The sequence below is a fragment of the Cnephaeus nilssonii genome (assembly GCF_951640355.1).
Source record: "Cnephaeus nilssonii genome assembly, chromosome: 13".
Taxonomy (NCBI): domain Eukaryota; kingdom Metazoa; phylum Chordata; class Mammalia; order Chiroptera; family Vespertilionidae; genus Cnephaeus; species Cnephaeus nilssonii.
In genome coordinates this window covers 2,890,059-2,914,012 of record NC_137084.1, presented here as the reverse complement: position 1 = coordinate 2,914,012, position 23,954 = coordinate 2,890,059, and the positions used below count along the sequence as shown (strand labels likewise).

The following is a 23,954-nucleotide window of genomic DNA, read 5'->3' as shown; positions in this document are numbered from 1 at the left end:
CCCCGCCGGCTGCAGACCTTGTTCACCACCAAGAAGTTCTCGATGGTCTTCCCGTTGGCGAAGACCACGGCGCCCGCGTCCTTCACGGCCTCGGGCAGCACCTCCTTCACCTCCTGGGCGATGACACCTGGGGAGGGCGGGCCAGGGGGGCGTGGGGGCGGGGCCTCGTGTAAGGGGGCGGGGCCTCACGTAAGGGGGCGGGGCGGCGAGGAGAGGTTCGGGGCGCTGGAGATCTGGGCTCCAAGGAGCCTGGAAGCAGGGGCGCCACCGGCAAGTGTTCGCTGGTGGCGGTTCCAGGGGCCAAGGTGGGGGCTCCCCTGGCTGGGGGACGGGGTGGGTCCCTGGGAGTAAGAATCCCAGGGGAGGGGGCAGGGACCCGGGTGCGGGGGGGATGAAGGCAGGGTTCATCCAGGGCAGAGGGGCGAGGATCCCCGGCACGATTCCCCGGCTTCCAGTGTCCAGGCGGGAGGCCCCCGGGGCTGAGGGAGGGTTCCCGGAGGGGTTCCCGGGAGGAGGTTTCTGGGAGACCCGAGCAGCATTACCAGAGGACGGGGCAGGGTTCCGGGGTTCCGGGTTCCCCGGCTCCAGCCTCAGTGCGCGCAGGCGGGCCTTACCCGTCTCTGGCGCCGAGGCCTCGATGCCCGCGGTGGCGGCGAACTCGGGCTTGTATCTGTAGTGCACCAGGCGCATGCGCGAGATCCTCTTCAGCTGCTCCGTGGTGTCCACCTGCGGGGAGCCAGGCTGAGCCGGAACCCTCCCTCCTGGCCCTCGGCAGCGCCCCGGAGACCAAGAGGCTGCAGGGGGGAGGGGAGACCCTGCTTCCGGGATCCCTGGGCCCTGAGACCCAGGCTCAGCGCCCCCCCCCCCCCCCGCCTCTTCCCCTTGCCCCTGGGAGCCCCGCTGTCCCCACCCCCAGCCCCAGCCCCACCTCCTGCACGTGCTCCTTGGCCCGAAGGTCCGACGGGTGCATGAGTGAGCCCATGACCTTGACGTTGCCGTGCACGACCAGCGCCTCATCAGGGCGGTCTGTGTTGATGCCCACACGGCCGTGGTGGAAGACTGTGTCGGGCACCTGTGCCCGCTGCCACAGCACGTCACTGTCGCTCTCAAACTGGCCTGGGTTGGAGGCCTAGGCACGTCGGGGTTGGATCGATCAGTGTGGGGGTGGGGAGAGGGAGAGATCTGCAGCCCCCTGGGAAAGGGGGCACGCCCCCCCCCTCGCCGCCCCTCCAGCTCCAGCCACGGCTCCTCACCTCACGATGCCTAACCTAAACTGCCCCTCCCATTGCGGCAATTTTTGGTTACGTGTGGGACTTCAGGGAGCCCCCAGGCCTGTCCACTTCCACGCTTTAGGAGACCCTGAGGCCCAGAGAGGGTGGAGCCTTGCCGAGGCCACACAGCCAGTGCCCAGAGGACCAGCACTGCAGCCCCTGACGCCCCAGGACCCCGGGATTTCTCCCGGGTGCTTTCCTCCCAGCTCTGGGGGGGGGGGGGGGGGGGGCCCTCAAGCCCCTGGGGGGAGGTGGCCCTCACCCGCACGATGATGCGCTCCGAGATCTGGGCGGCCAGCGTGTAGTTCTGATTCTGTGCGTGGGCCTGCAGGGCCACCACCAGCATGAAGTACCTGCAGCACATCGCGTTTTAGCGGCCCCATGGCCCTGCCCCCGCCTCTGCCTCCCGCCCCCACCCCCAGTCAGATGCAGTGCCCAGCACTCCCGCTCAGTCTTCCCCCACCCCCCCTCCAGGCTCCCGGCACCCCAGGAAGTGGCATGAACATCCCATCCTAGCCTTTTGCACTCGGATGTCGAGTGTGACACAGTTAGCATCGGTAGCAGCTCGTGTGTCGAATTGTATTGAATGTATCAGTAATTTGAAATATAAAAAAATCCAAATAAATAAGTTTGTATGAAAAGAAACTCCAGTTTTTTATTGTACTGCCGTGCTTTGTAAAATCTGGGGTATTTAAAAAATTAAATCCCGAGTAGAATAAAGGAATCGAGAAAAAAGCGAGCGAGTGCAAAGGGCTAGAGGAGGAACCTGAGTCTCCACTAGGGGGCGGCATTTCCCCAGGGCGCACAGCGAGGCCGCGCAGAGGGGTTCCTGCCCAGGAGCCAGGCTTCTGCACTCCCACCCTTAGTCAACCAGGGGCTGAGCTTCAGCTTCCTGGTCGGTAGGACGGGTCGGTCTGCGGGCTCTGTGCCTGGCAGGCCACACGGGGCGGCATCTTCCGGGCGCCTCCTCAGCAGTGGGGGCTCTGGGGCGGGGTCCGCTCACCTCTGGTCAGGGTTGGGCTTGCCCTTCTTGCGCATGTTGTTGGCGGTGGTCTCACTGAAGTGCAAGCGCCCCACCGTCACCTTCGTGACCTGCTCAGGGGGCAGGCTGACCCTGCGGAGAAGGGCAGGCACTCAGGGGGCAGGCAGGGGGCTGGGAGAGCCAGGCCACAGCGGGCACCCAGGTATGGGGGTGGACGTTGTGGGTGCCTGCCTAGCCCCCCTCAGCTCCCAAGCCAGCTGCGGGGTCAGCCCTCCCAGAGGCCACCCCCAAGGTCAGACACTCACGTGACAGGGTTGAAGGGCCGCTTGCTTCGATCCGACTGAGACTGCTCAATGTTGATGGACTGGTTCAGGGCCTCTAGCTGGGGAGGAGCAGGGCCAGTGGGCCCTCAGGGCCGGCTCCCCCCGCCCCCCGGGTCTGGCCCCCTTCACCTCTCAGCCCAGTCCGGCCCAGCTGGAGCTCAGGAGGAAGCAGAGGCACCGCCTCCCCTCAGCCTGGCTTCCCCAAAAACTCAGGTCCTCTCCTACACAGCCGCACCCCAGACGCCCCACCCACACCCCTGCCCCGCCTCTGTGTGCATGCTGGGGGAGACACACTCCACCGTCACCCCATAGCCCCCAGTCCACACCCACACTCCCCCAGCCTGAGCACACCCCAAACCGGCCTCCACAAACACCCACTCACACCCATCCCATCGCTCCATCCCTCTCCCATGTCCCCTCGACTCCCCCATATGACACTGAAGGAAACACACCCTGCCCCCCTCCCTGCTACGCCCCCAGGGAGCTCATGGGCTCAGGTTGTGCTGGGGAGGGGTCCTCGGGCGGGGCCTCTAGGTCAAGATGGGCCTCAGGGCAAGTCTCCTAGGACGGCAGCAGCGGAGTGGACGGAGTGGACGGTGAAGGCCAGGGAGCAGGCAGCCAGGAGAGGGGGTGGGATGGGCGCTGGGAGGGTGGCCCAGACCCGAAGGCCTTTGTGGGCTAAGCTCAGAAGTCGGGGCTTTGCCAGGAGGGCATGGGTGTGTGTGTGTGTGGTGTGTGTGTGTGTGTGTGTGTGAGTGTGAGTGTGTGTGTGTGAGTGTGTGAGTGTGTGTGTGAGTGTGTGTGTGTGAGAGTGTGAGTGTGTGAGTATGTGTGAGTGTGTGTGAGAGTGTTGTGAGAGTGTGTGAGTGTGTGTGAGTGTGAGTGTGTGAGAGTGTGTGTGAGTGTGTGTGTATGTGTGAGTGTGTGTGAGTATGAGTATGTGTGTGTGAGTGTGTGTGTGTGAGTGTGTGTGTGTATGTGTGAGTGTGAGTGTGTGAGAGTGTGTGAGTGTGTGTGTGAGTGTGTGAGTGTGTGTGTGTATGTGTGAGTGTGAGTGTGTGAGAGTGTGTGAGTGTGTGTGTGTGAGTGTGTGAGTGTGTGTGTGTATGTGTGAGTGTGAGTGTGTGTGTGTGAGTGTGAGTGTGTGTGTGTATGTGTGAGTGTGAGTGTGTGAGTATGTGAGTGTGTGTGTGGAGGAATGGGGAGTGTCATGCCCGTCTGGGCCTCGGGTGGAGCCCTAGTGGAAGCTGCTGTGGACACGCAGACAAGGAGGGGCATGGCCTTGTCCAGGGAGAGGGGACAGCAGAGTCTGGTGCATGATGAGGTGTGAGCAAGCGGGCCCCGGATTTGTGGCCTGAGCCCCCATTCCTGAGAAGGGAGCCCCGGGGGAGGGGGAGTTCATTTCAGGCGCGGTCAGGAGAGGGGGACTTGGCTGGGGACACAGACCTGGGGTCAGGGTGGAGAAGGACACCGGAGCCCCACGGTTCAGGGGCATCCCCGGGGGCAGGACAGAGGCGGGGCGGGGGTGGGCGTGGCGTGAGGGTCCCGCCCTTGGCCGGGCCCCACACCTGCCTTCACGCCGTGCAGCTTCAGGTAGAAGCAGTCGAGGGGCTTGAGGCCCTCGGGCGTCTTCACGAACTTGGGCTCGCCCAGCATGCCGATGTACACCGTCACCTGGAAGTGGTTCTTCTTCTGGCACACGAACGCGTCGTCGCCCACCGAGAAGTTGAAGCCCTTGTCGGCGTCCACGCGGTAGGTGAGCATGGGCCTGGGGCGGGCAGGGCAGGCGCTCACGGGGGCCCCAGCCGGGCCCAGAGCCTCCGTCCCCCCACACGCCGGCGGGCCGACTTCCTACCCTGAACCCCAACCACAGGGCTGCCCCCACTTCTCAGAAATGGAAACTGAGTCCCGGGAGGATTTGGGCTCAGGCCTGCCACCCTCTCAGTTACTATTCTTTCCTCTACGTGCCTGGGACCCCCCACCTGCGGAGGAGGGAAACAGGGCCAGAGACCTGAGCCCACCAGATGGGAGGGAACTCCTGGGGGGCTTGGTGGCCCCTCACCACACTCGACTCCTCCCCAGAACACTCCCGAAGCCCCCGCCCTCGTGGGAGACGGGGTGAGAGGGGATGGTCTGCAGAGCCTCACTGCGGCTGACAGCTGGTAGCCATGGAAACGGTGGAACCAGGCGCCAGGAGCTGGCCCAGCCCCTGCCCACCGGCTCCCTCCGGCCCCCAAACATCCTCATTCTGACTCCTGTTTGCCCGGGTGGGGACGGGGGCACTCTGGGCAGCTGGACCCAGCCTCAGTTTACCCATCTGTTGCTGAGAAAGTGTTCCAAGTCCGTACCCTTTGGGGGGCCTCCAGGTGGCAGGAAAGAGAGCGATTACAGGGTGGCCTGCCCTCACCCAAATCCCCAGGCACAGCAGTGCCCCCCATGCCCGGTGCCTGCCTGGAGGAAGCTGGGCAGGGAGAATGGCTCCAAACGGTGGGGAAAGGACTCTGGGCCTGTAATGTCTACAGGAAGGCCCAGGCTCCCCGCTTCTCCCTCCCGGGGCTCCGCCCACCGGACTGCGCCAGGGAAACACCCAGGAAGTGCCCGGGCCACACTGGAGCCTCGGCTGCCAGCTTCCTGGCCTTGGGGCCTGAGATGGCAGGGCTGGCGCAGAAGTAGGAGTGGGGGTCATAGGGGCTGGACCCCCAAACACCTCCCCTCAACCCTTCAGCCACGGGAACAACTGGACAGCCCCTAGGCCTGAGGGCTTCTGGGTGGGAGTCCCCCAGAGCCCGGGGGCCCGACTCCAGGAGGCCGGTCTCAGCTGTGACAGGGCCCAAGCCCAGCCACCCTGCCCAGACCTGGCCGTGTCCAAGCGAGTTGGGGGGCCACACTTCCAGCCCTCACCGGCCCCCGCGGGAGCGAGGGGAGTCCCAGTGCTCCTGGCCAGGCCGGACGCTGAGCCAGGTGGGTGCTGAGGAAGGGCTACGAATCCAGGCAGCCTCTGACCAGCCTCCCCCCCCCCTCCAGGGAGGGTCTGTGGGAATGGCTTGCGAACACAGCTTCCGGCTACCTTCCAGGAATGCAGCAGGCGGAGGTGGAGGGTGAGGGGAGGAGGAGCCCTGACTCGCCCCGCCCTGGCAGGCACCACCTTCCTAAGGAGGCCTCGGCTGGCCCAGGAGTCCGGAAGCCTGAGCACTAGCCCCAGCTCTGCCCCGAGCCTGTCCCTCTCCTGCAAACGGGCCACCTGGCACCCAGGTGCTCCCAGGCCCTGCGCTAGGACATGGTGCCAGGCTGGGGCCCCAGGGGGCCGTGTGGCCAGGAGGGGGGAGGCGCACAGCTCACTCACAGCTCCTTGTAGTTGGCATCGTACAGTGTCGCCCACTTGTTCTGCTGATGTGGTTGCCACTTGATGGACTGGTAGTTGGGGTCCAGGTAGGAGCCACTGAGGCTGTCATTGTCCTGCAGGAGACCTGGAGGGGGGAATGCTATGTGGGCCCGGCGCCCCACTCCCCCACTTGAAGGGCCGCCCCCCGCAGGGCCCCGCAGGCCAGCCATGTACCTGGCGAGGGGGCACCTGGTGGGTGCCAAGGCGGTGTCTGGACCCGGGCGATGCTGAGAGGCAGGGAGCCAGGGCCTGGGGAGAGAGGGCCCTGGGGAGGCCAGGGCGGGGAGGGGGCCCGGGGCGGGTGTGCAGGCAGGGCGGTCACGGTCCCAGGCTCCTGTTTGATCATCCCGTTCAACATCTGGGCATTGAGGGTGTTGGGGGGCGACTCGGAGTGCTTCCTCTTCTTGGAGGGGTGTGTGGGGAGCCTGGAGGGACAGAGGTGTGCACCATGGGGGGCTGGCTCCCCCGAGCCCCTCCCCCCCAGGCAGTGCCCGGCCTCCCTCTCCACCCTGTTTCTGCCGGATATGCCAGCCCGGAGGACACCTCCTGCAGGAAGTGCCCCGGCTTGGCCTCCGCAGAGCTCCCCATCACTGTGCTGTCATTCCCTGGTCCCGTCACCCCGTCCTACCCCCCAACTGTGGAATCCAGGTGGCAGGAGCCACACCGGACTGGCCCGCGTGTCCCTATCGCACGGCAAGGGGCCTGGCCCACGGAGGGCTCAGAACCGGGGGCGTGAGGGGGCAGGCCTCGGCCCAGGGGGTGTGCGGCCTTTCACCCCACTTTAGCCAGCTCCTTCCACTGTGACCCCGTGTCACCCTGTGTCACCCCAAGGGGAGCCTCTGCAGAGCACCCCAGGGCCACAGAGGCAGGAAGGAGCGTTTCTTGGAACGGGGCTGAAATGTGGGGGGCTGCACAGCACCCCTTCCCCTGCTTGACAAAATGTTTCGGCAGTGGAATCTTTCCTTGAACTAAATCTCCCGGGATATCACCGTGTAGCCCGGCCAGTGTCGCTCAGTGGTTGAGCGTCGACCTATGAACCAGGAGGTCAGGGTTCGATTCCCGGTCGGGGCACAGGCCCGGGTTGCAGGCTTGGTCCCCAGTTGGGGGGCGTGCAGGAGGCAGCCAGTCAATGAGACTCTCTGATTATTGATGTTTCTCTCTCTCTCTCCCTCTCCCTATTTGAAATCAATAAAGATATATTTTTTAAAAATCTCCATGTGTAAAACATAAAAAGGCAATTCTGCGGGTTGGAGGCAGGCCAGGGAGCTCGGGTCCGCGCCCGGCACCTCCTCCGAGCCGGGGACCCCAGGCGGCTGGGCCGTCACTGGTGCTGGGAACAGCCCAGCCCCGGCGCGCACCTCCACTCTGACCTTCCCAGTTCCGTGACCGGCAGCCAGGTTCCCAGGCGGACAACGGGCGTGGCCGTGCCGCCCCACCAGGCAGTCGTGAGCCCTTGGCCGTGGCCGGAATACCTGCCACCTTGCAGGGCACAGAAGGACGCATGCGCTGACCCCATGTCCTGGGGCCGGAGCCTCCTGCCCTTCCTGGGTTTGCCCCGCCCCCACCTCCACCTCTGTCCCGTCTGCTGCCCCCTGACCCCCCACCTCATCTTCCCACCCGGGGCGGGGGAGCCCCGTCTTACTCAGCTCCGTGTTGCTGCAGCAGCTGGTGCAGCATCTGGGACTGCTGGGTGTGGTGCAGGTCGGCGGGCACCAGCCCCTGCCCCATGGCAGCGTAGGGGGGCATCGGGGGCTCCGCCTTCATGTACAGGTCCCGCTGTAGGACGGGGTAGTGAGGTGGGGGTGGTGGGGGTGGTGGGGGGCCTGGCAGGTGGGCTGGGGGTGGGGGCAGGTGCTCCAGGCGGGAGGGCCCTCCCATGTGGCACAGGGTCTCGGGGGTGATGGTGCGCAGGAGGTGAGGGTCTGCGGAGAGAAGGGGGCCGGCATCAGACACCTGCCCTGGGCACCAGCGCTCCCTGGCCTGGGTCTCCCCATTCCCGCCCCTCCTGGGGGCTGCCCTCCCACCCAGGGCAGGAGGAGGGCTGGGCAGCCTCCAGGCTGGCCACTAGAGGCCTGGGCAGGGAGGCAGGCCTCGGCCCGGGGGGGGGGGGGGTGCGGCCTTTCACCCCACTTTAGCCAGCTCCTTCCACTGGGCCCGGCTGGGAACCTGCTCCCTGGGCAAGTCCCACATCCCCAGCTCCTCCCTGGGCCCCAGGAAGGAGTCTCCTGAGACCCCCAGGGCAGTCCTGTGGCAGCATCCTCCGGGCAGCCCCCTACCAGGCTCCGGGCCAGCCCCCCCCCCCACCCCCCCGGCCTGAGCGGGGAGGCCAGCTCCCTTTGTTCCAGGAGGCATTCCAGAGATGTCTTCGGTCAGATAAACAGAACTCTTGACCCCTCTCCGGGCCGTGGGGAGGCTGCTGCCCGTGATCCTTCTGCCCGTGGCCACCTGGGGGCCACAGCACCCCAGCACCCAGGGCGTGGTGGGCCTGCAGCTGGGGAGGCCTCCGGGCCGTCCACTTACCGCCGAAGGGCGCATCCATGATGGCGCCGGCGGGCAGGCGGTGGCATCGCCGGAGGGACACTCGCTCGGGGCCGGGCCGGGCTCCCCGCCCGCCCGCGGGGAGACAATGGGCAGCGCCGCCCGGCGTATTTGACCAGCGATAATCCGGCCCGTGGGGCAGCGCTGGCCCCCTCCCTCCGCGCCCGCCCTCCCGATAAGGCCGCCCCAACCACTGGCCCCAACCCCAGAGGGGGAGGGCGGTGCCCGCTGGACTCACCGGTCACCTGCGGGGGGGAGTAGGCCTCGGAGCCCGAGTCTGGGGGGGAGTCGGGCAGCGTGCTGCGGGAGAGGGAGGGGTGTCGGGAGGGCCGCTCGTCTGGGGGCAGGGCCCAGGGACCCCGAGGTGGAGGCCGCCAGGTCTCCTCACTCCCACCCGCGGGGCATTTCTCTGCACCCGCACCTCGGGGTGCCTGGCAGTTGTTGGAGGGGGTCTTGAGCTCTTGCCCAGCATTGCCTCAGGCCGACTGGGCACCTGGGGGCCGTCACCACTGTCCCTCATGATGGCAAAGGCATTCAGGGCTCTGTCCCCAGGCGAGGGCCCTCGCCTGCCCCCCTTCCTTTGCCCACGGAAGCCCCCACTTCCCGGAAACGCAGGGCCCTAGGGGCTGGGCGGGCCTGGGGGCTGTCCCACCAGGGGCAGGTGCGGGCGGGCAGGGAGCCAGCGCGGCTGGCCTGCCTCTCTTCTGTTCCTGCAGGTTTGGTTTTATCAGGAGTTCGAGCAAAAGTACAAACTCAACCCCGAGAGGTCAGCACGTCCTGCATGCGGCCTGCGCTGGCCCAGGGAGGGAGCGTGTGCCCCCCGGGGGTCCAGCTCTCTGCCCATCCCTGGTCCCCAGCTGGGAGAGACTGCCACCGCTGTGCCCAGCCACAGGGACACGGCCTGGGCGGACCCCGAGTGCCCACCCCCACAGCCACGCGAGGAGACCAGGAAGTGCTAAGGGACGGGGGCTGACCTCCCTGCGGCCCCCGCTGCTGACCAGGCCGCTCAGCCCCACGGCCGGCCTCCCCGTCGGCTCCCCGCTCCCCCTGACCGCGGCCCCGGGTGTCTCCAGTGGGTCAGGGTCTTGCACACCCTCCGGCCCCGGCACCCAAGGCCCCGAGCCCACAGCCCGCGTGCCCCTTCCCCCGACTCCTCCGGGTGCTCGTCAGCCCGCCCCGCGGGGGTTCAGGGATGGACCCCCTCCCCATCTAGACCGCGGACCCACAGCCGGCGGCCCTGCCTGTCCTGTTTACTTCTAGAACGCGGCCTGGCAGGGGCGGGGCAGGAAGGGCCCAGCCACAGAGTCCAGGTGGCTCTGGACAGGCCTCGCCCTCCCCCTGGACCCCGCGAGGACCAGCGAGCTCCCCTCCGGCCGCTCCCGGGCGGGGGTGAGCTCACACCACCAGGATGGGGTCCAGCAGTGGGCACTTCTTACACCTTAGCGCCCCCCCCTCCCTTCCCTTCAGGGTCCTGGCTTGGCCCTGGCCGCGGGGCCTCCAGGCCTCGAGCAGATGCCTGCCTTCCGCAGCTCAGCCCTGACCCCCAGCTCGCCCCTGCCTGCTGCCCAGCCTGGGAGCCAGGAGGCGGCGGCGCCCCAGCATGCCTCCCGGTTTCCACAGCACCTGGGGCGGGCGGGGGGGGGGGTGCATCGGGGCGCACTTACAGAGAAGACCCCGGGGCTGACCCAGGGGGTGGGGCCGGACAGAGCACTCCATTATTTCCCCCGGAGACAGGGTCCCTGCCCCCGCCTAGGCACCCCAGAACCTGCTCCCAGGCCCTCTGCGGAGCGCACGCGCCCTGACTTCCCCGGGAACGGGTGTCGGGGCTGCCCTGGCGTCTGGCTGGCTGGGCTGGTGGCCGCCTGGACCCTCCGTCACAGCCAGACCCAGTGAGCCCCGAGTCGGGCCGTGCTGGGGACCCGCTGACGTGGGCGGGAGGGTCTGGGAGGCGGGCTCGGGTGGCCCATCAGGTCCCACGTCTGCACATCAGCCGGCTCCCTGCAGCCACAGCACACGTGGCTGAGCGCCCGACTGAGCAGACGGGGCCGGCGCAGGGAGGGGAGTTTGCGTGTCCACGTCTGTGCACATGTGTAGGTGTGTACATGTGTGTAGGTGGTCCTGTGTGTGTAAACAGTTGTGCCCTCTGGTCTCACCCCCTCCTGTCCACTCTCCCCACAGCTCAGAGATTCTTCTAGCATCTCCATCAGCCTCACCCCTCCTCTGCTCGGAGCCCCGAGTCCCTCCTCAGCCTGGCCCTCGTCCTACCCTCCTTACCTGCCCACTGGGCAGCCCGACCACCACGGCCAGGCCTTGGCCAGCTCCTCCCAGGCCCCGGGTCACTGGCCCCACGCCCTGCCTGCCCCGGGGCCCTGCCTCTAACCCACCACACGCTCCCTGCCCTCACTCACCCTGGGGCATAGGGAGCCTTGGGCTCTGCCTTGATGGGGGGCCCAGAGCCCCCCAGGAAGGGCTTGGGAGCCGCGCCCATGCCATTGTTGTTGTTGCAGTTGAGCGGGGCGCTGTAGCTCGGGGGAGGGAGGGGGCCATGGCGCCCCGGGGAGGGTCCACCCCCAGGTGGGCTCAGGTGGAGGACCCCGCTGGCGCCCGGGATGGCCGGCTGCCCGTGGGCGTAGGAGGCGGCACTGGCTGTAGCAGAGATGTCAGGGAAGCAGCTGCGGAGAAGGGGGGAAGCTCAGCGCCAGCCAGGACCCCGGGGCCCCACCCGCCAGGCAGGCTGCAGGGGTCAGCCTGTCCCGGGCAGGGCTGTCACCTCCCAGGGAGAGGCGAGGCCGGAGGCAGGGCGGGGAGGCGGTCCCGGCCACTCACAGGTCGGAGGCGTCCTCCTTGCTGATGTACTCCTCCAGGATGCTGGTGTCCAGGTTGGAGGGCTCCAGGGCCCCGCTGAGGTCGTGGCCTGCGGGGAGGGGCAGACGTGAGCTGGGAGGGGTGGGTGCAGCTCCCCGAGACTCCTGGGCCTCTGGGCCCAGCCCTCCAACTCACCCCCGGCGGGGTCTCCTCCCCATCCGTGTACACCCCTGTGGGGCAGAGTCCCTCATCGTCCACCACCTGACACCCCTCCCAGGAGGCACTGACCCCAGCCCACAGGGCCACCTGGAGTCAACAAGGAGGGGCGGCGGCCGGAGCGCAGGTCTGGACAGACAGCTGCTTCCTGCCCTCCATCCCCCTTTCCATCGGTAAAAGGGGGCAGTCGTCCCCCTGCCCCGTGGGCGCTGTGAGGAACTAGATGCCCAGTGGACGCCCGCCACCCTGGGGCCCTGCCCTGCCCTGCGCAGTAGCCGGTTCCACGTGGTGGGCACCCGGGAGGGAGCATGAGGCCTGGAAGGTGGACCACACATCCTGGGGGGGAGGGGAGACGGGCCCTGGGCTGGGGGAGCCTCCTGCACCCCACGGCCCAGCGGGAGAGAGAGTGGGGATCAGAAACAGGAGTGCCCAGCTTAGTCCCATTGCACATGCCCATCAGCCTGTAACAGGCTGGGGTGCCGAGCCCCGGTTTTGCCCAGGTGAGAGGCGCAGAGAGGTAAGGGCCCTGGCTTCGTAGCGGCAACATGATGGCGGCCTGGGCTCGCTCTCCACCCGCCCTCTCCTGGGCCCTCCTAGTTGGCCCGGGCCCTCCCCTCCCGCGGGGGGGGGGGGGCGGAGGAGAGGGGAGGCGCTGGCCTCTCCCCTCCCAGGGTCACCTTGCGGGGGGAGCCAGAGGGCGGGGTGATAAGGGGGCTGACGTGGGAGATGCGTCAGCCCCGATAATGGAGGACGGCCCCACCCACGCTGCTGGCCTGGGCTGGCAGCCCCACTGAGGCAGAAGGCGCCGCCCACAGGCCCCCGGAGCTGCGTCTGCACCTCGTGTCCCCCCCTGGTGAGCCCTGGGAGCTCAGACAGACCCAGGAATAAATCCTGGCTCCCCTACTCCCCGCTGGGTGACACCGGGCAGGCCACGCACCCGCTCTGTGCCTCAGTCTCCGGCCGAGTAGAACGGGGACAGGAACGGCGAACACTTTCTAGGCTCGTTTTGAGGGTGAAGCAAGTTGAGGGCCGTGGGGTGCCTGGCACAGAGCGGGTGCCCCGCCGACGGAGTGGCTGACCTCACCTCCCATCCCCAGAGCCCTGGGGTCCCCGGGAGCCCCCCGCCCGGCTCCTCCCTGGCCCTGGCCGGCATTTCAGGAATGCTGAGCCCCGCTTAGGTGATTAATGAGGGCTAAGCCCTCCTGGGAGTCACGCGCTGCCTGGGACAGGCCCTCCTGCTGCCCCCACCCCGGCTCAGCCAGCCAGGAGCCAGGGACACCCACCGAGCTCGGCCAGTGGCCGGCCAGGGCCCCATGCGGCCAGGGCGAGAGGGGCTGCTCCAGCGGGAATGGCCCGTCCGCGTGCCGCGGTTCTAGAACCCCTTCTACACTCTGCGCCCCCATCCTTCCCTACTAACCTGAGGCCCATTGACTGAGCGCCTACTGTTCGGAGCCAAGTACACGAACAATCACAGGAGCTCATTGCGTGCAAGCACCCACGGGCTCCTCATGGCCGTGCGGCCATCTTCCCCACCTGCGACGGTGACCGTGACCGTGACGGGACGGATGGCTCGCCTGCCTGCCTGCCTGCCAGGCCCACACCACACTCCGTGCTGTACCGGTTACCTCCCAATCAATCTGCAGCTTCATTCCCTTTTGCACAGAGAGGGCAAGTCCCCGGCCCAAGGCAACCCAGCAAGGAGGAGGCAAGCCCAGGTGCAGGGGCCTGACTACGGGGGAAGGTGTGGTTGGTGCTCACTGAGACCTCCCCGCCATCCTGGGACCCCCCACCTGATGGGCGGGGAGGGGGGCTCCTGGGGAGGACCAGACACAGGATATGGAGAGGGAGCGGGCACCGCAGGGCACCCTCCCCCTGGCCGCCGAAGCTGCAGGTCTGAGGCTGAACTTGGAATCTGCAGTGAATGATGGGGTGACGGAGTCACGGTGTTGCTATTTATAACAGGCCAGGCCCCTCTTTCCCTCCTCCTCTCCCCTGGCCAGGAGTGTTCCTAATCACCCCTAATCCTCCTGCCCACCTCCCCCAGGAGAGGGGGGCCTCGGGCAGAGGCATCCTGGGACCCTAACGAGAACCAGATGTGGTTGTGGGGAGGAGAGACCCTCCGTGCCAGGGGCCGGGAGGACGGAGGGGGGAGGAGGGAGCCCCTGCGGCAGGACGGGATGGGGGTGGGCCCGTGGGTCGGAGACAAGATTGAGGTTTGGGGGTTGGTGGGCCTCCCGAGGAACAATGACCCCACGTCGTCTCCTTTGCCGGAAGCCCCTGAGGCCTGCCTGCTCTGCTCCCCACACAGCCTGCCGGCCTGAAGGGTCCCGCTCCCCGGCGATGCCCCCAGCCTGCCCCCTGACCACGGTGCAGATTTCTCACCGAACATTCCAGGAGGACAGGGTGGGGGTGGGGATTCCTGAGGCTGGGGCGGAGCCCCCAGGAACCCAGGAGGGAGGCAGGGCCCCTGGCACTCTTGGGGGTCCCCTTCCCCCACGGTTCCCGAAATAGCCCTGGAATACGGCTGAGCCAACAGCAGATACCTGTCAGCAGGAAGCCGGGCCTCCCGCTGATCTCCCAGGCCTCCCTGGGAGGCCGAGAGGCTGCCCCGTCCCACGGCCAGAACATGGTACCACCAGGTCACAGCGGCGCCCCGCCTCCCCTTCTCCAGCCCTCGGCCACTGCCCATGCTCGCGGCCAGAGGCCTGGCGAGGTCGGCCCTGCCTGCCCACAGCCTCCTCTCCCGCCCAGTTTCCTCCCTGCACCTCTCCATGGTCCTGCCCCTGCCCCATTCCGACCCGGAACCAACATCCCGCCCGTCCCTGCCCCGCACATCAGGCCCTTTACACAAGCCCACAGCCCCCTCCTCGGCGCGCTTAAATGGAAGTTCCTCCGAGAGGCCGTCTCTGCCTCTCCCTCCTCCTGAGCCGTGGCCTCTCCCATCCTCCTGTGCGGTGGCCTCTCCCATCCTCCTGTGCGGTGGCCTCCTTTCTCCTGGCTCATCAGGCTCCTGGCTCTCCGGCCTGGCACAGACATCACAGGCGGGTGGCGGGTCTGCCCTCTCCCACAGCTCTCACCCACCCAGTGGTCACCGTGCCCAGCGCCACCACACACTCGATACGACTCATCCTTAATTATGACAGCCGTACGGGGCAGGTGGTTTCCTTGTTCTCCACTTTACAGACGAGGAAACTGAGGCTCAGGAAGGATGAATGGCCTGACATCGCTTGCAGACGCGGGAGCTGGCTGTCTGGGATCTGCGTATCTAAGCCTTCAGGAGGCACGCAATAAACGTTCACGGAGCCGACGAGCAGAGTGGCAAGCAGGACCCCGGAGCCAGGCCTGTCTGGGTCTGGGGACCGCCGTCCAGCAGGCCACCCTGTGGTCGGAAGCCAGGGCTAGACAGGGCCCCTCCAGGTACCGTCCCTGCCCTGCTGAGCTGTGCACCCCAGATGCTTCTCATTAATTGGGTCCTTTATTACCTGCTTCTAACAGGATCCAGACACGGCCCCTTCCCAGGAGGCTGGGCCCGGGCTGCGGGACGGAGCCCCCTCCCTCCACTCTCCTCCCTGCCTCAAGGCCACTCCGCTGGGCAGAAGGGGGCTGAAGGGCCACGAGCCAGGTGCGAGATGAGGGCGGCGGGGGGCCCAGGTGGTCCTCCGCCCTGGACCCCTCCCTCCTCCCCCTCCTCGTGCTCATGCCCACCCCCTCCCCACCAGCTGTGGCCACTGGCTGAGTCTCGGCCATTGTCCTGGGGGACGGGGGAGGGTGGGGACCCGGCACAGTGGGTGGCTTGTGCCCTGCCCACACCCTCCCCCCTGCCCGTCAATGGGGCACTTGTCAATTCATGCCCCAAACATGGCGGAAATCCCGTCAGCCACGTGGCTGTGGGCAGGGCAGGCCAGGGCCTGAGGATGCTGGCCCGGCCGCGCTCACCTGAACCTGTGGCCCTCCGGTGTTGGGATCTGAGGGGCGCCCTGGCCCCAAGCAATGGCAGGAGGTCAGGGCAGCAGCGGTCCGGAGACTGCCCACCTTGGCACCCCCATGATGCCCTAAGGGCCCCCTGGGGTCAAAGAGGCCTGTCTGCCAACGTAGCACCACCCGCGTCACAGCCGCGTGACCCTCAGCGCGTGGCCTGTCCTCCACGGGCCGGCTTCCTTCTCTCTCCGAGGACAGGGCCCAGCGCCTTCAGCCGGACGGCGGGAGAGCCCCTGCCCCAGGAGGCCATTCCTCAGTCAGCGCGCAGTGCTGTCTCCATCTCTCTCGGGACCCCCATCTCCGTTCCTACCCAGCCGCCCCCCTGTCCCCCAGGCCTCTCCCCTTTACTGCAGATTGGCTCCCCCGAGCCCCTCTGAGCCCTGGCCAGTCCCAGGCTGCTGCGCGACACAGTCCCGCCGCCAGGCCTTGGTGCTAGCCACCCTGCCCCGGGTCAGCCCCCGTGACCGCCTGCCCGCCCCAGCACCCCCTCCTCCACCACCCCAGGCACAGAGGGCCCCTAGGGCTAGGGCTCATGTCCCAGCATCCACGGAGCTGATGAACATGTCCCACACTAGTTCACACTGGGACAGGGCTCAGTGGTCTCTCCCCTCCTTGGGTTTGTATTTCTACCTTTATTAATATGATCTAAGATTACTATGATAACTGCTAGCTGTCCCCTGTGACCAGGCTTCTCACTTAAAATGCCTTCAGGTCAGATCCTGGATCTCGTGAGCCACGCTTTGCATCCCTGCAACCCCTCACCGAGGGCTGAAGGACAAGGAGGCAGCTCTTGAGCCATTGCCAGCGGGTCCTTAAATCTAAGCCACAGTTGTCTCGGTTCCCTCCCAACTTCTTGTTAAAAATGCGGAGGATTCCCGCATGCTGCAGAGACCACCCTCCTCCAGGGAACCAGAGTCTCGGGCTGCCCTTGGGATGTAGCTGTGTCCTCCTCCCGCCGCCACACGGCTGCCACCCTGTCGTCTGGCCGACGCAAGGCTGAACTCACAGCCCCAGGATGCTCCCAAGCCAGGCCCAGGGGCCTCTGCTTTGCTCTGGGGATCCCCAGCCCTTAGCACCCATGATGCCCTGGGGGCCCTTGGAGTCCACAGGGCTGCATTAGTTCCTGCCTGAGGCCCAGCCCTCGCCCACAGGGACCGTGAGAGGCAGGCCAGAGAAAGGCCCCTCCCCACAAAGGTGGGACAGAGACCCTGCAGCACGGGGTAGGGGCAGGTCTCCATCCGTACCCCACACGCATGTGCGCGCGCAAGGGTGTACTCCCAGCCAGGTATCCGCTGGCACGCTCATGATTGTGTACATACGAACACACACATATACACTGTGGCACACCCCTCCCACACGGACACACGCATGTCCACACCCCAGCATGCTTCATACGCGCTCTTTCATCTCAACAATTATTTGTGGAGCATCTGCCATGTGCCAGGCACAGCACTAAGCAAGATAAGCGAGACCTGCCCACGCGGAGCTGACATTCCGGAGGCAGAGCCACACGATAGGTCCGTCAAGTCCATGGCGGTTTAGCAGGTGACAGAGGCTCCGAGAAAACAAAGCCGGGCGCGGGGCCAGGGACCAGGAGAGTGGGGAGAAACTGCAATTCTAAGTAGGAAGGCCCGGGCAGGCCTCACCGAGCAGAGATGTAAAGGAGGTGAGCCACAGGGACATCTGGGAGGGGCATTCCAGGTGGTGGGAGCCAGTGCAAAGGCCCTGGGGCACGAGCATGCTTGTGCATGTTCACATCTCAGCACACGGCACAGGTGTGTACACTCGTGCACACAAATGCACACGGACCCAAAGGCAGGCCCAGGCCAACACACCTCCCCGTCGGCTCCAGCCGGAGCCAGATCTAACCGAGCAAACTCAGTGTCAAGACCCCCGAGTGCCCTGACAAAGGCAGCCCCTGCAAGGGGGTGGGATCGCCCTCCTCCCACCCAGGCCCCAGGCCCCAGGAGGGAGACCCGCAGAGGGAGAGGAGAGCACAGGGGCCTGAGAGATGAAGAGGGGAGGGAGGAAGGCCCCGAGGGAAGGAGGGCCCTCAAACTCCACAGGGAGATGGAGGCTGTGGCTATGCATTACGGGGGCTGGGGGACCTAGGTCCGATGGAGGAACTTTCCCACGGATGTGGCCTGGAGGAGGGGGACAGGGTTCCCTGGAGCCCCTGCCCATAGTCCAGGCCAGTGGGGACCTGGGCCCGGGTTTTGCCCTTCCTTCCCTTCCTACTCCAGGCCTTGGCACCCCTGGGGTCTCACTGTTTATGTCATACAACCTTGACCTTCTGAGGGAGGGTTCTGAGGCCCAGAGGGTAAGGGGCCGGGCGGAGTCACCAGCACAGCCATCCTCTCTGATCAGGACCCTCAGCACGGCCCTGCCTCGCTCCAGGCTGGCACCCAACTGTGAGTGGCTGCAGGCCAGGAGACCCAGGGTCCTGTCCCAGCTCTGCGGCGGGCGGCCACCCTGCGTGAGCCTGACACGTCACCTTTCTCTCTGCCTCAGCCACCCTCTCGAACATGAGGAGACGCCACCAGCACCTCTCTGAGCTCCGGGGTTCCTGGGAAACAACATATGCAAAACCTGGGGCTTCGGCGGCCCACCCCCAAGTTCCGAATCTCTGAGGGGAAGGGTTCGGTGGGCCTCGCTGGGGGCGTCAGGATCCAGGAGCCGGCCCCAGGAGCAGGCAGGGCCAGACCTGCCCGGGAGCAGGCAAAACACGGCCGACCCCTCTCCTCCCTGTTAGAAAATGCAGCCCCGAGAGGGTGAGGGGCTCTCCCAAGGCGCACGGCACCAGCCAGAGGCCCCAGCCTACCCTGTGGACCAACACATCCTCCAATGAGGCCATACTGCGCGCCCTGAGCCTGCCTGCGGGGCCGCACTCGCCACCCAGCCTGACCTCTGGGGAGCGTTCCTCTGCCAGGCACTGTCCCAGGCCCCTCACAGGCCCCGTTTACCTAAATCCAAACCCTGGGAGGCAGGCACCCATTTTACAGAGGAGGAAACGGAGGCACAGGGAGGTGTGGAGATACGCCCCGAGGAGGAGCTCAGTGAGCAGGCCCGGGAGCAGACCCCGCAGCACGCCCAGTGAGGCCTCAGACCATTACCTCAGCCGGCCCCTGCCCGCAACCCAGGGGCTGCCCCCACGCACTGGCAGCAGGGGCTGGAGACTTTGGGGTGGGAGAGGAGCCCCCCCCCCATGCACACTGAGGCCCAGAGGAGGGCAGTGAGGAGGAGGAAGGTGGAAAGGAAGGGCAGGCGGCTCGTGGGGCGGGGCCGCCCCGTTAATGATTCAGTTAATGATTTCTGCTCCTCCTTATCGGGAGGGCAAAGTCCAAGGGCAGCAGCCAATCAGGGGCCCCGTTGGGCTGTTACCCAGCAGCCTCTGCTGTCAGGGCCCCCCAAGTCCTGTAAGCCCTTGGGAGCCAGGGAGTGGGGGCCAGGTGCCCAGGAGGAGGCCGTTCTGCCCAGAGCGGCCTGCCTTTCTCCCCAACAGCCTGCTTGGCCCGGCCTGAGACCCAGGGACCCTCTGCCAGGCCCCCAGGCTCAGGAGCGGGCCAGGGCCAGCAGGTGGGACACGGCTCCTCTCCCCTAGGCCCTCCTGGAGGGCTGGCTTCCTGGGGTGCCCCCACCCCGCCTTTGTTCACACAGCCATTGTTGCTTCCCTGAGAACACTTCCTGCCCGCCCCCCCCCTGGTGCTGGGTGTGGGGGACAAGGGGATGAGTCAGCCCCCCCTTTCCCCTCCAGCTGCACTCAGGACCGAGGGGGGTGGGGCTGGGACAGGAGTCCCCAGGGGCCCTGGGTGGCTCTAGGAGGCAGCTCAGCTCATCTCCTTAAGCGTCAGGGGTTTGGCCGCCTCCCTCTCCACCTGCTAGTACCACCCATCCCCACCCCCCCCACCCCCAGCTCAGCCCCAGCCTCCCGTCCAGGCAGGGTCCTCTCCTACAGTCACAGGTGGTCTCCCCGAGGCCTCCTCCTGCCCCGTGGAGGCACAGAAGGCCCCCCCCCCCCCCACGGCCTGGTGGCAGGGGAGAGAGCAGGGGCTGGCGTCAGCTCTGCCGAACACTGGCCAGCCCCCTTCTGTTGGCCCGGGGGAAAGGGGGACAATGCTGGCCCCACCCCAGGGCTGGGTGGAGGGTGGCTCTCCAACCAGGGTCCTGGTGGTCTGGGGGACTGGGGGGCGGGGGGGGAGGCCCTGTCTCCAGCGTATAGATCTCGTCAGGAGGACAAAGGCAAAAAAGACAAGAGCATCTGCCTCTGTTTGGCGGCTAAAGAGTCCCTGGGAAGTCCCATCTCTGGTCCGATACACCTGCTCGCCCAGGAGGGGCCGTGAGGCCGAGAGGAGGAGGTGCCAGGCCAGGGCCCCAGCGGGTCTGGACAGAGGGAAAACACTGAGCTCCCACCTCCAGGCCTGGCGGGGCCCAGAGGCTGCGTGGAGGGCCCCCAAACTCTCACAAGTTCCCCTCGGTCTCCAAGGCTTCCTCCACACCCGCCTGCGCTCTGGGGGGGCAGTGCTGCTCACTCAAGCCCACGAGCCCCTCAAGTCAGGGCCAGCGCCCCCCCTCCCCCCCCGCCCCCACGCTCCTTCCTGGGCTGAGACGAGGCTCATCAGAGCTGAAGGGACCATCAGCTCCGCGCCACCCCTCCTGCCTTGTAGGCGGGAGAGGGCTCAGGGAGGGTGAGAGTTCCGCACAAGGTCACACAGCTCTCGGTGGCCGAGCCTTCACCAGAGCCCCTGAGGCCCTACTGGGACCGCTGGCTGCCCTGCCCCGTCCCTAACCGGGCTCTGGGCGTTCAAGGCCCCAGCCGGTCGGTCAAAGCAAGGAGCCACCGCAGCCCTGTTACCTGCTGGGAGCCAGTGCATCCTGCCCGGAGGGTCCCCTCTCTGCCCGTGGGTGACTGTGGGCGCCTGGAGCCTCCCTCCAGGGGATTAGCAGGGTGGTCACGGGGACCCAGCTGTACCAGCCTCGAGGGGCCGCCCTGCCCCAGCCTCCCACCCGAGGCCCAAAGCGCCTGAGCCCTCAGCCCACCACCCCGGGGCGGGCGCCGCTTGGCCCACCCACACGGGCAGGACCAGGACATAGGCCTGACGTGCCTAGAGAGTGGGCCATGCCAGACGAGGGGCCCCATGCTCCCCGGAGCAGAAAGCATAGCCCCTGCCCCCCGATACCCACTGTCCAGGGGAGAGGCCAAGGCCGCGCAGGGACCAGGTGAGAACGCAGGTGCCCCAGCCCCGAGGGCGAGGGCGGGAGCACACGCTGTTCCCACACACTCAGCCCACGGCACAGTCTCGAAGCACCACTCTCACCCCGCCCTCCCACCCGTACACCCACGAGCACGCCCAGGCCCCGCCGCTCCCTGGAGCTCCCTCACACCCACGCTGGGTCCACACACCACTGCCCACCCGAGCCCCTGCCGGGCCGTCCCCTCCCGCGTGGCCCCGGAGACCCCTGCCCTCAGCGCCCACCCCACCTTCCCCGTCTCGGCCTCTGGGAACCCTCTCCCTCCCGCTCCCTCGGCCCTCCCCACGGGCAGCCACACCACCCTGCTCCCCACAGACATTCTTGAGTCTCCTCTTATCTCTCCGGAGGGAGCAGCACAGCCTCCCGCCAGGCAGCCGCATGGCTGAGCTGTGGCGTCAGCCCCCGCCCCCACCCCCCACCCAAAGCCAGGAGGGAAAGTTTGGCTCAGGAGCCAGGGAGCCAGGCCAGCCAGGCCATCCCTCTGCCAGGGCCCAGCGGCTTGGGGATATCTGCAGGGAGCAAGGGGGCTTGGCCCGTGGGCACTAGCAGGCTCAGGGCGCCCCCAAAAGAGTACCTTCCAAGCCAGGAGTAGTCTCCTCTTCCTGACTCCCCAGGAACCCCCACCCCCCTTAAAGCCCCCCGAAGGCTCCTAAAGGGTGAACAGTGTCTGGGGAGAACGAGAACCCCTGGGGCTGATGGGGGGCCGCACAGGACTCTCAGTGGCCCAACCCCTCCGTCTAACCTAGTGACACGGGACGTGGTGGGGTCCAGGAGTGCCGGAGCGCCCAGCATCCCAGCAGGGGAGGCCTGAGGCCTGGGGGTGCCCATGCCTGGCCTGCTCAGCAAGCAGGAGGGGGCAGAGGCTGCTGCCCCCAAGTCACCAGAGGGAGAAACGGAGGCAGAGAAGGGCCGTCTTTTCTCCCTCAGGGGACCTGGGATCTGGGCACTGGGCTTGAAACTGGGGTCCTGATTCCAGGCCCATGGCCCTGGGTCACCCCTGCCTCCCAGGGGCAGGTTCACACCGATGGAAGTTTCTGGATCACTGAGTTCTGGGTTCTGAATGCGCCGAGGAGCAGGGTGTAGGCTCAGGGACTGGGGAGAGGGTAGGGCAGAGGCCGGGCTCCCCAAGTTGGTGGAGAGGGTCTGGCCAGGTGCTCCGTGAGGGTCTGAGCCGCAGGGTAGGCTGGGACATGCCAGCCTGCACCTCGGCCCCCGCCCCCCTCGGCCCCATCCCTCTTGAATCCAGCACCCCCGAGGGGCAGAGCCCTGGAGGAGGGGCCGGCTACCCTGGAAACGGAGAGGGGAGCGGTCAGATGCATGAGACCTCCAACACCATTGTGTGTGTGTGTGTGTGTGCGCGCGCGCGGGGTTGCGGGGGGGGGGGGGGGAGGAAGTATTGTAAGGTGTGTGGAGACCCCAGCCCTGGAGGGTCCTGACAGGGTCAAGGTGAGGGGGTGGGGTCAGAGCAGGCAAAGCTGCGGGGACAAGGGGGGGGCAACAGAGTCCTGAGGAGCCTGTGGGGGGGGGGGGCTGGCAGGATGCAGGTCACAGCTTTGGGAGGGTCTCTGCGTGGAAGGGGCTGGCAGTAGGGACACCCACTCAAGGGGGTCCCAGCTCAAGGAGAGCGTTCCGGGGTGGGGGTGGGGGTGGGGGCCCAGCCCGCTGAGGATGCTGGGGAAGGGGTCCCCCCCCCCAGTAGCGGAGGGGCAGCTGCTAAGGGGAGCTGCCGCCTTGGGGGAGGGGGCATCCTTGCAGAAGGGGGTGGCGGTCTTGAAGGGGGTCCCAGTCTCAAGGGAGTTAGTGGGAAGGTCTGGGGTCTGGGCACCGGGCTTGAACCCAGGGCCGTGTGGGTGGTGGTGCGGGGGGCAAGCTGGAAGGCACACCAGTCGGCACGTCTCTAGGCGGTGGTCCCAGCCTCTGGGCGGGACGCTAGGGGCTGGGGTGCCAGCCTGAGACATGGAAGATTCCAGCAAGTGTCCTGGGGGTCCTGGCCTGGGTGAGGCTCCAGAGAAGCACAGTAGGGGGTCCCCAGACTCTGGGTTGGAGGTATCCGAATTGAGGGGCTGGGGTGCTGCAGGTCCCGGCACGCATGAAGGAGGACCGAGCATGGACGGGGACACAACTCCAGAGAAGTTGTGTGTTGGGGGGCCGGGGGCCGGGAGCCCAGCTCAGTGGAGGTGGGCAGTGACCTCCGGAGGCTGCGCCAGCCCGCAGGGGGGCCCCAGCCTAGAGGAGGCGTCCGGGGGTCCCCAGAGGTGAAGGCAAGTCGGGGTCCCCGTCCCCGGGGAGGTGAGAGGGGGTTCCCAGCGCGAGGTGGAGCGCCCTCACCTTCGAAGAAGCGCTGCAGCGCCTCCGTCTCGTCCACCACCTCCATGGCCGCCCGCCCGCGCGCTCCGCCGGCCCCGCTACAGCCCGGCCCGGGGGCGCGGCATCGCCGGCGCGGCCGCGCGACTGTCCCGGCTCGGCTCCCGCTGCCGTCCCGCCGGCCGCTGCCCGCTCGTCCCCCGGCCCGCGCGGCCCTGGCCCGGCCCCCGCCCGCCCCGCGCGCCCCGCCCGCCGCGCTCTGCGCCCCCTGCCGGCCGGCCCGCGCCGCAGCCCCCGGGGCGGGACGCGCGGCTCCCCGGCGGCGGGCTAGGGGTCCTTCCCGGGTCGGGGTGCGGGGTGCGGGGTGCGGGCGCCCTGGCCTCGTGGGGGAATGGAAGGGCGTGCGGGCTGGGCCGGGGTCCCGCGGCTGGGGCTGTGTCAGCGGCCACTCCCTGTCCCGCAGTCCTCGTCCTCCCCTCGGACGGGGAGGGGTGAGGAGGGGGGGGGAGAGGGTGCGGGGATCGCAGGATTCTGAATCAGGTTTTCAGAACCAAACCCCGCAGACACCCTCCATTTCCTCTCGTTACCCCAGCCCCGCAGCGATGACCACACCTGCGTTTGGTGACCAGGTGTGAGGCCGGCCCGCGCTGAGCGCTCCCCAGGCAGCCGGTGTCAGAGGGGGAAACTGAGGCTCAGGCCAGCGAGTCCCCTGCGCGCGAGCGCTGTGGGCACAGTGTCCTGTGATGATGGACTGTCCCCGGTGCTGGCCGGTCCGGTGGCCACTAGCCACGTGTGGCCGCTGGGCAGTGAGATGTGGCTATTTGAGTGGCTGTTTGATGTCGTTGTAACCGGGTCAGGTTTCAGGAGGCGTGTGTGGCTACGGTGTTGGACAGCACAGGTCCAGG

General features: G+C 67.3%; 1 protein-coding gene across 5 annotated transcripts in view; it reads right to left on the bottom strand.

Moving 5' to 3' along the window:
- MYRF (myelin regulatory factor) overlaps positions 1-23,252 on the bottom strand; it is a 31,786-nt gene extending 8,534 nt beyond the window's left edge. For 4 of the 5 annotated variants that reach the window (XM_079787489.1, XM_079787485.1, XM_079787487.1 and 1 more), the window contains exons 1-14: positions 23,074-23,252; positions 11,323-11,410; positions 10,905-11,168; positions 8,735-8,796; positions 7,601-7,880; positions 6,133-6,383; positions 5,920-6,043; positions 4,145-4,344; positions 2,559-2,631; positions 2,275-2,385; positions 1,534-1,624; positions 929-1,129; positions 615-726; positions 18-127 (exon numbers count right to left, since the gene is read on the bottom strand). In XM_079787489.1, the coding sequence (XP_079643615.1) occupies positions 18-127; positions 615-726; positions 929-1,129; positions 1,534-1,624; positions 2,275-2,385; positions 2,559-2,631; positions 4,145-4,344; positions 5,920-6,043; positions 6,133-6,383; positions 7,601-7,880; positions 8,735-8,796; positions 10,905-11,168; positions 11,323-11,410; positions 23,074-23,119 (2,013 nt within the window). In that variant the 5' untranslated portion in view covers positions 23,120-23,252. The remainder of the gene's footprint in view (positions 1-17; positions 128-614; positions 727-928; positions 1,130-1,533; positions 1,625-2,274; positions 2,386-2,558; positions 2,632-4,144; positions 4,345-5,919; positions 6,044-6,132; positions 6,384-7,600; positions 7,881-8,734; positions 8,797-10,904; positions 11,169-11,322; positions 11,411-23,073) is intronic. The other variant, XM_079787488.1, reaches the window with a different exon arrangement.
- Positions 23,253-23,954: the final 702 nt, after the last annotated feature.